The sequence below is a fragment of the Phacochoerus africanus genome, chromosome 1, assembly GCF_016906955.1.
Source record: "Phacochoerus africanus isolate WHEZ1 chromosome 1, ROS_Pafr_v1, whole genome shotgun sequence".
Classification (NCBI taxonomy): domain Eukaryota; kingdom Metazoa; phylum Chordata; class Mammalia; order Artiodactyla; family Suidae; genus Phacochoerus; species Phacochoerus africanus.
The window spans coordinates 40,316,758-40,331,157 of record NC_062544.1 but is presented as its reverse complement, the minus strand read 5'-3'; the positions used below and the strand labels follow the sequence as shown (position 1 = coordinate 40,331,157).

At 38.1% G+C, this 14,400-nt stretch overlaps 1 protein-coding gene across 5 annotated transcripts in view; it reads right to left on the bottom strand.

Annotated features, from left to right (window-relative positions):
• Positions 1-14,400, bottom strand: part of ERCC8 (ERCC excision repair 8, CSA ubiquitin ligase complex subunit) — a 65,699-nt gene that overhangs the window by 22,557 nt on the left and 28,742 nt on the right. For 4 of the 5 annotated variants that reach the window (XM_047754996.1, XM_047755140.1, XM_047755217.1 and 1 more), the window contains 4 exons: positions 7,732-7,813; positions 6,641-6,709; positions 4,598-4,664; positions 994-1,094 (listed from right to left, as the gene is read on the bottom strand). In XM_047754996.1, the coding sequence (XP_047610952.1) occupies positions 994-1,094; positions 4,598-4,664; positions 6,641-6,709; positions 7,732-7,813 (319 nt within the window). The remainder of the gene's footprint in view (positions 1-993; positions 1,095-4,597; positions 4,665-6,640; positions 6,710-7,731; positions 7,814-14,400) is intronic. The other variant, XM_047755061.1, reaches the window with a different exon arrangement.

The window sequence follows — 14,400 nt, the reverse complement described above, 5'->3', positions numbered from 1 at the left end:
TGTGCCACGAGGGCGGCAAAAAACCCTACAAGATCAAAAACAAACAAATAAAAACATTAATATCTCCCACTTAAGGATAACAGTTCTAGTCTCAATTAAATGTATATTACTTTCAAAATGGACAGCTTTGAGAAAGCACAATTCTCAACAGCCTGATTAATTTAATTTAAAAGATTAAAACGATAGCTTTTATATAGTTCGTCCTAATATATTTTTGGTCTAAAATTAATTCTGAATCAGAATTTTATTTATTTTTTATTTTTATTTTTTTGTCTTTTTGCCATTTCTAGGGCCGCTTCTGCGGCATGTGGAGGGTCCCAGCTAGGGGTCTAATTGGAGCTGTAGTCACCGGCCTACACCAGAGCCATAGCAACACAGGATCCAAGCCACGTCTGCAACCTACACCAAAGTTTTCAGCAACACTGGGTCCTTAACCCACTGAGCAAGGCCAGGGATCGAACCCACAACCTCATGGTTCCTAGTTGGATTTGTTAACCACTGAGCCATGACGGGAACTCCAGAATCAGAATTTTAAACTACAAGAAATTAAAATTCTATTGTAAAAACACAATTGAGGTATTTTTGTTGCCTGGATTGCAGTGGACTGAAATTTAACACAACTTGCAAAATTTTATTCTGAAAAAATGGCTACAAAATATTACCATTTCCTTTATGTTAATTTCCTAAATGGCACTGAATTTGTATTAGTTGTCCTCAATTAAGGAAACAAAAAGGTTAAGAAGTTAATCCAGTAAGTTTCTACATTTGAAAATTCAGGGGCAGAAGAAATGCCATACTTAGTTGTATCTTAAAAAAAGACGACTAAAATTTGGTTATGTAAATTTAGAAATTGATTCATTGTGAATGCCTTTTTAAAAAAACCATAAGATCTATAATTTGTCTACTCATGTTTATTATTTGGTTTCAGTTAAGAACTTTCAATATAAAAATACTATCAATATCATATTTCTATATAAATGGATTTTTCATTACCTGATTCAACTGCTTGTGACTTTTTCCCATTATGCTGATCAAGCGTAATCAAACATCCTGATGCTCTTCTCACATCCCATAATTTTGCTTTACTGTCAGCACTGAGAAGAAATAAATGTTACAGCTAAGATAAGGATTGTACTTCTCACCTACCTTTCCAGTATTATGGCATACAGAGGTCTCAGTAGTTTAGGGCAAATGTATTTGTACATTTGGGTGGTTGTACTTTTGCCGTTCCAGCAAATATTCAACAGTCAAGAGTAGCACAAATAATTGAAAAATAGGAAAAAAAGTAACTTTTAAAAAAAATTCACAAGGACAGAATTAGACAACATTTTCATTTTATTTAAAGTGAAAAGAGAAAAGGTACAACCATGATCACATATCAATTTTAGCTTCTAAACCATGCCCAAAGAAAATATAGATCCGTTCAATTGATGCTGTCATATCTTCACAAAGACCTCAACATTATCTAACACATTGGGTTATCCAGGCCATTTTTAATTAGAAAGAGCATTAAGGTTTCATTTAATAAGCTTGTTTCTCATTTACAAATCTTTTTTTCCCCTTTTTCTTTTCAGGGCTGTACCCACGGCACATGAAGTTCCCAAGCTAGTGGGTGAATTGGAGCTGCAGCTGCTGGCCTACACCACAGCTACGGTAACACAGGATCTGAGCCATGTCTGAGGCTCACAGCAACACAGGATCCTTAACCCACAGAGCAGGGCCAGGGATTGAACCCATGCCCTCATGGATACTAGCTGGGTTCCTATAAATCCTTTTTAAAATTTTTATTATTTTAAATATTTATTTATTTGCTTTTTAGGGCCACACCATTGCACATAGAGGTTCCCAGGCTAGGGGGTCTAATCGGAGCTACAGGTGCAGGCCTACACCATAGCAACGCCAGATCCGAGTTGCTGCTGCAACCTATGACACAGCTTGCAACAATGCTGGATTCTTAACTCAGTGAATGAGGCCAGGGATCGAACCCTCAACCTCATGGTTCCTAGTCGGATTTGTTTCCACTGTGCCATGGCGGGAACTCCAAAATCCTTTTTTTTAAAAAATAGGGTTTGGAGTTCTCGTCGTGGCGCAGTGGTTAACGAATCCGACTAAGAACCATGAGGTTGCGGGTTTGGTCCCCGCCCTTGCTCAGTGGGTTAACGATCCGGCATTGCCATGAGCTGTGGTGTAGGTTGCAGACGTGGCTCAGATCCCGAGTTGCTGTGGCTCTGGCGTAGGCTGGCGGCTACAGCTCCGATTGGACCCCTAGCCTGGGAACCTCCACATGCCGCGGGAGCGGCCCAAGAAATAAAAAAAGACAATAAATAAATAAATAAAAATAGGGTTTATCTCTTCCTAAAACCTTATTTTCACAGATCACCATCAAACCTAGCCAATTAAAAGAGTTGGCAAAAAGCTAGCATTTCCCATTCCCATTGGTTTTCTTTCTTTCTAGCTGGGAAAAAAGTCTGCAATGGGATGAGCCTAAGGACTTAAGTCTCTTCTGAAACAGATTAGATTTGGATATACTCAATTCCCAACACTGATTACCAGGTTCATTCTGGAACTGATTCAAATTCCTGGGGTCCTCTGAGAACTGAAAGCCTCTTAGTTTCCCTCTTGATTCGAGGAACATCAAATTGGAGAAAGAATAATATAAATCCACTCTTGCATGAACCTACAACCAGAATCTACCTCCTCACCTTCACACCTCTTTAGCCAGCCTTCTTACGGCCACATTCAAGACTTTTTTCTACTTTAGAAATAATAAATTTCAATGTCACAGTCTGCAAACTATTGGCAGGAGCTTCTTTGTGAACTAAACTGTGGCAAAGGGTAAGGGCTGGTGGCCGTACAAAAATCCAGACACAATATCTTTATAAAACTAGTAAAAATAGTTTTTATAATTCTTCTGCAAATAAAGCTTTATTAAAATGTCTATGTCAAAATTTGATTATTACTTCCTATCCCTTCAGATTTAAATTTTTTTTTTCGTCTTTTGTCTTTTTAGGGCCGCATCCACAGCATATGGAGGTTCCCTGGCTAGGGGTCTAATTGGAGCTGTTGCTGCCAGCCTATTCACAGCCACAGAAATGCCAGATCCGAGCCACGTCTGTGACCTACACCACAGCTCATGGCAATGCTGGATCCTTAACCCCCTAAGCGAGGCCAGGGATCGAACCCACAACCTCATGGTTCCCAGTCAGATTCGTTTCTGCTGCGCCATGACAGGAACTCCCAGATTTAAAATTTTCTTATTAACAGTCATGCTTCGACCTCCTTAGATCCTTGATCCCTCTTATAAGTTTTTTTTGTGATTTTACTTCCTTCCTTATACCCATGACTTTTAACAATTTTTGCACAACTATTAAAGCTAAACATTTAACAAAGGACACAATCATATGTGCACCTTATCAGCTTCCTTGCCCACTCATTAAAATTGTTATTCCAAATCTTTACTACTTTCCCTGAAAATTGCATCCCATTCCAGTATTTTCAATAGTTGACATCAAGTTCTACTCACTGAAAAACAACATAGGCCACTGGGTTTGCATTTTTTGAGCTCCTCTGCAAAAGTCACAAATTTAATTGTACTCACATCTACCTTTTCTCCTATCTAGTCTCATGATGCCTTTCACATGTTAAATCAAGTGGCCCCTTCTATCAGAACCCTTGATATTACCCTCTCCTGTCCATTCAAGGTCCTGATATACAAACTATTCCCTCTATTTCTTATTTTCAATAATTTCTCTTTACTGGTGCTTTTCCCTTAGCACTTAAACATCTAGGATCCTTTCTTCCAGCAAACAATCCCCCCAAATCCCTTTATCCTTAACAGTTAAGTGTTCTGGCTCTTTTTGTCCACATTACACCTACCAGAGATGTACCTCTATTAAAGCATTTTTCAGGAAGTCCTGTAATCACTGATTTTTCTGACTATATTCCCTCATTAGACTTTTAGCTTCTTGAAAGGACTATGCCTGTGTTACCTCTGTGCCCAAAGCACAATGCTTGGCATAGATAGGAGTCATTACATATGAGTAAATTGAATCAATGACTAGATGAATGTGTTGAATTAGATTCAAAATAATTTTGGATTAAAGAAAAGGAACTAAAATACTACTGCTTTTATTTTTATTTATTTTTAAAATTTATTTTGGCTGTGCCCCAGCAAGAGAAAGTTCCTGGGCCAGGGATGGAACCCACACCACAGCAGTGACAATGCTGGATCCTTAACCCACTAGGCCACCAGGGAACTCCAAAATGCTCTATTTTTAAATAAATAGAGTGCTATACTATTGTATGCAGATATGACACAACAGTTGTTTCATGGGTCATACTAACAGATTCGCATTGCTACACAGATTCTGTTGTTTTTTTCTATTTTAAAAAGTGAGCACATTCAAGATGGATAGTCCAGATTAGGATTACGACACAAAGGAAGATTTCTTTTGGTAATATGAATTAAAATCTATAACTCTATTTCATTTTTCAGGGCCTACTTAACAACTAAATATGCATCTTACATAAAAAGTCTTCTTAAAATTTTTATCATTAATTATTAACTTTAAAACCAAATAATGTATCTACATCTTACCTTGCAGTTGCCAAGATATATTCATAGCGTGGTGACCAGGAGACTGCCAATATTTCTTGTCTGTGACCTGCAAAGCAACTGTATAAAATTACTTGGAAAATATTTGAAAAAAAAAACAACAGCACAATTAATTTTGTCTGATTATGAAGAAAGCATAGACTAAATGTTAAAAGTAAACTGATATAATCATTTCCACATTTATAATAATCTATATTTAAATATTAATGTGAAGTCTCTAGGACATTTTTCACACATGGTATTTTACTATAAAAGGCCTGGGTTTGGTTTGGATGGAACAGTCAGAGCAAGTGAGTCTATCTTTTTAAATAGAGCTATTAGGACTTTCCGTTGTGGCTCAGTGGAAACGAATCTGACTAGCATCCATGAGGACACATGTTCGATCCCTGGCCTTGCTCAGTGGGTTAAGGATCCGGCGTTGCCGTAAGCTGTGGTGTAGGCTGCAGACTCGGCTTGGATCTGGCATTGCTATGGCTGTGGCGTAGGCCAGTGGCTACAGCTCTGATTCGACCCCGAGCCTGGGAACCTCCATATGTCGTGAGTGTGGCCCTAAAAAGACCAAAAAGAAAAAAAAAACTAAAGCTGTTACTCTAGCAAGTCAATCCATCAATAAGTGATGTAGTTCGAGTTCACTTATCTCAACAACAAAATCTCTGCAATAAACCATACAAGATAAACATTCTAAAGAATAAAAATGTTTTCTAACTGTTCAAAGTTATAACAGAAATAATTATTTTAATTCATGACTGTAAAAGGCATTTATATAAAAATTTTTATCTAGAAAGCACAGGTGATAATTTCATAGGGTAAGTGTTTTTTTTTTGTTTTTGTTTTTTTGTGTTTTTTTTTGGTCTTTCTAGGGTTGCACGTGCTGCATATGGAAGTTCCCAAGTGAGGGGGCGAATCAGAGTGCAGCTGCCAGCCTACACAACAGCCACAGCAACGTGGGATCCAAGCCACATCTGCGATCTAAACCACAGCTCACGACAAAGCCGGATCCTTAACCCATTGATTGAGGCCAGGGATCAAATCCACATCCTCATGGATACTAGTTGGGTTCGTTAACCACTGAGCCATGACGGGAACTCTCGGGTAAGTGATTTTAGCATTTTAATTCACTTCTACCTAACCTATTCAAGTGAGATATTTTTATCCACCTAGCTTGTACTAACAGAAATTCATGATAATGTAAAACAAATGTTATCCATCTCACCAAGTTCTCCTGATACAGTTATTATATGTTCCTCAGAGATAAATAAAAATATTATTTCTGAATTACATCCCATTTTTTTCATTTAGAATTAGATGATCTGATAAAAAGTAGCAAAAAACAATCTAGGCTAGTAAACTTTTACCAAAGTATTATTTTAATATCTTCCTTTAAAATATTTTTACTGAGAAAATATGAAGAATGTTTACTTAGCTGGAGCAATATTAAACAATGCTCATGGAGAAATATGTACTGATGTAAGTTTTATAAGTAGTTCAGGAGTTCCCGTGGTGGCTCAGTGGTTAATGAACCCGACTAGCATCTATGAGGATGCAGTTTTGATCCCTGGCCTCGCTCAGTGGGTTAAGGATCCAGCATTGCTGTGAGCTGTGGTGTAGTTCGCAGACTCGGCTCAGATCCCTCATTGCTGTGGCTCTGGCGTAGGCCGGTGGCTACAGCTCTGATTTGACTCCTAGCCTGGGAACTTCCATATGCTGCCGGTGCAGCCCTAAAAGACAAAAAGATAACAACAAAAAATAAGTAGTTCATTTTTTTCAATGTAGGAATAACACAAGGTTTGAGTTAGCCTTTCTATATCCTTTGAGCTTCCCCTGTGGCCATTGTTCATATAAATGTCTCCTCAGTAGTTCAATTTTATAAGAATAATGCACAGAAGGATCTTTATTTCCCTGCTGACTTCTGAAAACTAGCACAAAATACACCAGTTATGTCACTTACAAAGACTACATTGTTAGTAATGTTTCATTTTATTGAATGGTTTACTCAAAGTAGTTGTTGTTTCAAATAAAAAATACCCTGGAGAATGTGGGAACAGGATCCAGACTTTAAGTCACAAAGTTGTACTTTGGGCCCTTTAGTACCAACTGTAAAAACAAAAACAAAAATTGTTTAAGGTAATTTTATTATAAATCATCACTAAGAGGAAACAAGAAGCTACCATTAGGAATCATGAAATTTTCACTGTATCCATGCAGAAATATAAAAATGTATACTAAAAGTGTACTTTAAATAATTTTAGTGTTTATAATTTGAAAAAGCATTTTAATTGTAGTTACACTTCAATTAAGAGAACTCTATTATTGCACTATTTAACACTTGGGAATAATTATAGATTCATGGTAAGTTGCAAAGATAGTACAGAAAGGCTCTGTGTACCCTTCACCTTGGTTGTCCCAGTGGTTATGTGTTAGGTAACTAAAGCACAGTATCAGAACCAGGAAATGTGTATTGGTATAATGCACATTTATATGCATTATAAATATATGCATTATTTTATCAGTCGAATCATTTTATTTTAATAGCTTTGCTTTTCCACTAGAAATAGATTCACAGAAACTCTGGACACAGAATGCATAGATCTCAAAAACAGGTTAGTGAACTCTTTATAGACGAAGCAGTGGACTGATGCCCAGAAGTGAGGAAATCCATGCTGTGTCAAAGCAATAATGTTATCACAGGGACCTCATTCCCAATACCAGTAAAACATTTTTCTTCATATATGAAAAATGCTTTCATAAAATTGGATGTTTAATCTGAATCACATGTTTAATTAGAGAAAAGGAAGTCATTTTCTTATTTTACTGTGTCAAATTGAAAAAGCTGCCAAATTTTGTTCTTGCAAAATTTTTGAAACTTTGGTGTTTAAAATTAACTCTTAAGGGAACAGAAATGTGCTTTCTTAATCTTTGAATTCTAGCCACTTGAAATCTAGCTCAGTGCCTGACTTGCACAGTATCTGTTAAACTGAATATAAACAGTAACATACACTTTTTTAAAAAAGAATTTTGCTTTTCATTTGGGTTAAAATGTTTATATTAAAACTAACTAGATATTAAAAGGGAGAAAGTTTTTAATATGTAGAAAACAAAAGAACAAGTGTACAAACCTGCTACTAAACAGTGCTTGGTGGCAACTGGAGACATATGATGACTATAAACTGTTTCTTCAAAATTAAATACATCTGCAGTCTGGTAATCAAAAGACATTTAAAATAAGGGTAAGTTCTAATTACAAACACAAAAGCAACACATTTTCTATATACTTATTTTCACATTGTTAGCAATTTCTAAGTCAACTGTTAGCAATTTATTTATTTTTCTGTAATAAATTCCAGAGATTAAGACAACTACCTTGTTCACCATCTTCCTCTCTACTCCATTCTGGGAAACTTTAGCATCTACATAGATGATCTAGCCAGTACTGTGCCTCTCAGTTCCATGCAACTTTAGCTACTACACCCAAGGCACTCTCATCATCGGCTTCACTTCTTCTCCTTCTTCAGCTTGGATTTCAAGGTTCAATACTTTAGCTGCCAATATCTTTAACTCCTTTGTTGTTATCATCCTACTTGACAAGACCTCAACCCCGGAAGACTCCAAATGCCTGCCTTCAATGCACCTATATGCAAGTTGTTACGATAACACTTTATTTGCAAAAAGAGTTCATAAAAAGACTTGGCCAGAGTCTAGAGTTAGTGATCTCTACCCAGTCCAGATGAAGAAAATCTTATAGTAGGGCAGACTAGTATCACTATAAAAGATAATTCACTTCAACTGAGCTTTTGTATTGACTGCTGATACTACAATTTCACCAACTGTCTCTGCAATATTTGCAGCTATTTCAAACCTCTCCACTCTCCACAAACATTACCACTTCATCACAACAGGTGATCTGATCTTTTAGTCCAAAGAGAAAATAGGGGCCATCAACGAGAATTCCCTTCATGTTGTATCAACAAACCTATAAACACGTTTGCTTCCACCATCTCTTCACCTTCTTCATTCTGTTACCATGGAAAAAAATGACCCTTCCTCTTATGTATGTCTTTTTAGAGCCACACCCAAGGCTTATGGAAGTTCCCAGGCTAGGGGTCAAATAAGAGCTGCAGCTGCTGGCCTCCACCACAGCCACAGCAACATGGGATCCGAACGGTGTCTATGACCTACATCACAGCTCACCACAATACCAAATCCTTCACCAACTGAGCAGGGCCAGGGATCGAACCCACTTCCTCATGGATACTAGTCAGGTTCATTAACCACACTGAGCCACAATGGGAACTCCCTTTCCTCATTTTTAAAGTTAATTTCCTCACCTGTGTTCAGATCCCTTTCAATACTGTCAGAAATCTCACCCTATACATTATTTCCTCTATCCGGAGTATCTATAAACTCTCTCTCTCTGGCTCATTACCATTAGCACTAAAAAATGTTCAAGTCTATTTCACGTTAATAGCAGCCCCTTCCCAGGACAAGAAAACAAAATCCTTTTCACCCAAGTTCCTCCTAATTAATCTTCTTCCTTCCTCTTTAAATCCAGATTTTGACTGTCTCTAATTTCTTTTTTTTTTTTCTTACTACAGCCACACCTGCGGCATTAGGAAGTTCTCAGGCTAGGAGTCAAATTGGTGCTGCAGCTGTAGGCCTATACCACTGCCATGAATCAATGCTGGATCCTTAACCAAGGCCAGGGATTGAACCCACGTCCTCATGGAGACTATGTCAGGTTCTTAACCCTCTGAGCCACAATGGGAACTCCAAGATATCTTAGATTTTTAACAGAGGTCAATGTTAAAGAAAGAAAATCCAGGGAGTTCAGCCCAGTGATGTGGGTGAAGGCATTGTTACAGCTGTGATGTGGGTCATGGATGTGGCTCGGATTTGATCCCTGGCCTGGGAACTTTCATATGTTGTGGGTATGGCCAAAAACGGGGGGAAAAAAAGTGTATTTTTTTAAAAAAAGAAAATTCAAATGTATGCCTTATTAATTTCAATTACTTCAATTGAAAAATTTAACTAAAAACCACACTTTTTTTTTGCCTTTTTTGCCGCAGCAAGCAGTAGCTTGATCTGGGATCTCAATTCCCAGACCAGGGATCAAACCTGGGCTGTGGTAGTGAAATCATAGAGTCCTAACCATTAGTTCCACATTCCAAAGTCACACTTTCAAATGAGGTATAACAACAGAAACATACAGAAGAGTAGACAAATCATAACTGCACAGGTCAATTTTCACAAGGTGAATTTTCACAAAATAATGACCATCTATATTATAAAATAGAACCTTACAGGAGTTCCTGTCATGGCTCAGTGGTTAGCAAATCCGACTAGGAACCATGAGGCTGAGGGTTCAATCCCTGGCCTTACTCAGTAGGTTAAGGATCTGGCGTTGCCATGAACTATGCTGTAGATCACAGATGTGGCTCGGATCCCACGTTGCTGTGGCTCTGGTGTAGGCCGGTGGCTACAGCTCTGATTAGACCCTAGCCTGGGAACCTCCAAATGCTTCAGGAAGAGGCCATAGAAAAGGGAAAAAACAAACAAAAAGAACATTACAAACATTACATTACAAATACCCCAGAAGGTTTCCTAGAATCCCCTTACAAATCGCACCAAGAAAACCACCATACAGACCTCTTATCACCATTAGGTTAGTTTTGTCTTTTTGAACCTCCTACAAAGAGAATTATGTATTAGGCACTCTTTAGTGTTTGGTTATTTTGTCCAATATTATGTAAGATTCATATATTTTGCTAATATAGAAGGGTTCCCTTATTGTTGGGAAGTATTTTAATGTAAAATTTATCAGATTTCATTTGGCTCTTAATGGACATTTGAGTTTTTTCAGTTTTTGATTACTGTGAACAGTGCTGCTATGAACATTCTTATATATATCCTTTAGTACACATACATATGCATTTATATACTCAAAAGTATAACTGCTGGGTAAAAGGGTGGACACATATTTGGCTTTAGTCAATACCAAATATCTGTACCAACTTGTAATTTCATTAGCAACATGTGTACTTGTTATCCTCAACCTCTTTAAGTTTGGTCATTCTGGAGGGTACAGAAAAGTATCTCATACACTTAAAGAACAAATCCAGGTGCAAAATTAATAAAGTTGAACATTTTTATTTATTGGCTATTTGGATATCCTCTTTCTTGAAGTGCCTATTCAAGTGATTTGCCTATTTTTCTACAGGACTGTTTTAATTTTTGTAGATTATAAACTGTACACCAGTCCTTTTTCAAATATATGCATCTGTCATATATATCATCTCCCATTCCATAGCTTACTTTTACACTTCTTTAACAGTGCTCTTTTTTTTTTGCCTTTTGTCTTTTTTAGGGCTGCACCTGCGGCATATGGAAGTTTCCAGGCTAAGGGTCTAATACAAGCTGTTGCTGCTGGCCTATACCACAGCCATAGCAACGCCAGATCTGACCCACATCTGCAACCTACACTGCAGCTCATGGCAATGCTGGATCCTTAACTCACTGAGCGAGGCCAGGGATAGAACCTGCAACCTCATGGTTCCGAGTTGGATTCGTTTCCGCTGCGCCACAACGGGAACTCCTGTAATGGTGTTTTTTGATAAACAGAGATTCCTAATTCTAATGTAGCTCAAATTATCACTCTGTCTTTCTGGTTTATAATTTTTGTGTCTTTACCTGTCTTAAGCCACCGACATATTTTCCTTTTTCACCTTTAAGCTTTATCTTAAATTTGACTTACCTTAAAACTGACTTTTGTGTCTGGTGTGAGGGAAGAGTTAAGATTCATTTTTTAAAATGGATATCTAGTTGATCCAGCACCACTTATGGAAAAGGCTTTCCTTTCCCTAATTCACTGCAGAGCTACTTTTACCATAACCCAAATGATTATACAGTAATAGTTGTGTGTCTTGATTCTCTACCCTGTTCCCGTGTGTTTACTTGTACCAATATGATGATGCCTTAGTTAGCATATTTAGTTTATGGTTAAGTCTAGGTAGTGAAGTCCTCAAACTTCATTCTTCAAGAGTGCCTTGTCCCTTTGCACTTACATATACACATTAGAATTAGCTAGTCAGTTTCCACAAAAAGAATTCTGCAAAGTTTTAAATCAGAAATGCACTGATTTTTTTTTTTAAGGGACAAAAGGTTGGGTTTTTGTTGTAAAAGAAAAAAATAACTCCTCAGGAATCTTAACAAAGGAAGGGAATACTTCACACTCCAAAAGAATAGACACCAGGATACAAAATTACAAGTGTGTTGACTCCAGTCAGGACCCACTTCCTCCAAGAACAGAGAGGAAGGAGACAGCTGAAGCAAACAAGGAATTCTGTAAAACAAAGACTTAGAAACCCTTTGAATATGATTAAAATCTAAACTTTTCTTTTGTTTAAGAAAAAAAATTTTTAATATATCAAAAGGCCTGCTTTAGTGACATGCTAGTCCCACTGGAAAATAACCCTAATACCCCCTTGTCAACATGCTCAAGTTGACCAGACAACTCCGATTTCCAAAACCCTGTGTGTATAAATACATGTGTATCTTTTTAAACCAAAAGCCCCAGAGAGCAGGTGACAGCTCCTGTTGTCACGGGCTTCCACCTGTTAACCAACTAGTGTTGGCTCCCCTCAGAAGGGTGGGCTGGGCAGAGAGAGGCCCTGTAGTAGTAGTGAGGGAATAACAGCTCCAAATAGCTAACTTTTCATGCATCCCACTCAGAAGGAGATCCTCTTTTTTTTTTTGTCTCTTTCTAGGGCCACATCCGTGGCATATGGAGGTTTCTAGTCTAGGGGTCTAATTAGAGCTGTAGCCACTGGCCTATACCACAGCCACAGCAACTTGGGATTCGAGCTGGATCCTTAACCTACTGAGTGAGGCCAGGGATCAAACTCGCAACTTCATGGTTCCTAGTCGGATTTGTTAGCCACTGAGCTGCGATGGGAACTCCAAGATCCCTTTTTTTAATGGCCACAGCCATGGCATATGGAAGTTCCCTGGCCAGGGACTGAATCCAAAGCTGCAGCTGCAGCAATTCTAGATCCATTAACCCCCTGCACCTGGGCTGGGATTGAATGTGCACCTCCACAATGGCCCAAGCCGCTCCAGTGGGGTTCTTAACCCACTGTGCCACAGCGTGAACTCTAGAAGATCCTTATTTCTAACCAGACTACCTTCTCAAATTTGGCTCCCAGTGACCATAATAGTTTTTTCTCCTAAGGAAAAAAAACCACACATTTATCTGCACACCTGTATATATAATTTTTTTGTTTTTACATCTACATAGAAAAATACTACTCTTCTTTGTGTTATAAATGGAGGACCAAACAACAAGAACTTTTTCTTTCTTTTTTTTTTGTCTTCTTGCCTTTTCTAGGGTCACACCCATGGCATGTGGTGGTTCCCAGGCTAGGGTCTAATCGGAGCTGTAGCCGCCGGCCTACACCAGAGCCACAGCAACGCCAGATCTGAGCCGAGTCTGCGACCTACACCACAGGTCACAGCAATGCCAGATCCTTAACCCACTAAGCAAGGCCAGGGACTGAACCTGCAACCTCATGGTTATAGTCAGATTCGTTAACCACTGCGCCACGATGGGAACTCTCAGAACCTTTTCTTTTAAGGTAGGACTATCCATCCATTTACGCTGAACTTATCAGGGAGTTTAGCCCCAGGCAAGGGAAGCACCACATCAGATCTAGGGCATTTTCCTATCTGATTTCCCATCCTTCCTTCTCCCCTAATTCTCACCCTTAAAAGAAAGTTGGTTCTAACCTTCTAAGTAATGGAACTTCTACCAACCAAGAAGAGAAATTCTAACCTAACCAGAGTAAGGCCCTCTGACCCCCTACTCAACTACCACTCAGAGAAAGTCCACCCTCCATGTTCTCTGTCTGGATAGCTGAGAAATGCACTGATTCTATAGATCATATTAGAAACTGTTATCTTTACATTATTGAGCCTTCTAATTCTTTTTTCTTTTTCAAATTGAGGTATAGTTGATGTATAATATTATACAAGCTTCAGGTGTACAGCATAGTGATTCACAATTTTTAAAGATTACAATCTGTTTATAGTTATTATAAAATACTGGCCACATTCCCTGTGTTGTAGTATATATCCTTGTATCTCTTAAATTTTATGCATGGTAGTTTGTACCTCTTAATCCCTTTTGGCCCCTCTTGCATGCCCTTGCTTTCAATCTGTCTTTTAGCTCTCAAGGGAGTCTCTTATAGGCTGCATATATATGGGTCTTCTAGTATCCATTTAGCCACTCTATGTCGTTTGATTGGAGTATTGAGTCCATTTACATATAAAGTCATTATTGATATGTGTGTTCTTATTGCCATTCTGTCAGTTGTTTCAGGGTTGTCTTTGTTTTTGTTTGTTTGTTTCTTTTTTGTTTCTTTCTTCCTCTTTTGTTCTTTTCTTTAGTGATTTGTTTTGTATTTGTTTTGGTTGTGCCAATGGCATGCAAAAGTTCCCAGGCAAGGAACTGAACACTCTCTACTGCACTGACAATACTGGATCCTTAACCTGCCATGCCACCAGAGAACTCCTCTTGTCTAGTGAGTTGAAGACTATCTTTAGTGTTATGTTTGAATTCCTTTTTCTTTTTTGTGTGTTTATCTATAGATTTTTGGCTTGTGGTTAACATGGAGTTTATGTATAGCAATCTCTCTAAATACATGACTGCTTTAAATTGCTGATCTCCTAATTTCAAATGCATTTTAACAACTGGGCATTTGTACTCTCCTCTCCTAATAATTAGTTTTTGATAT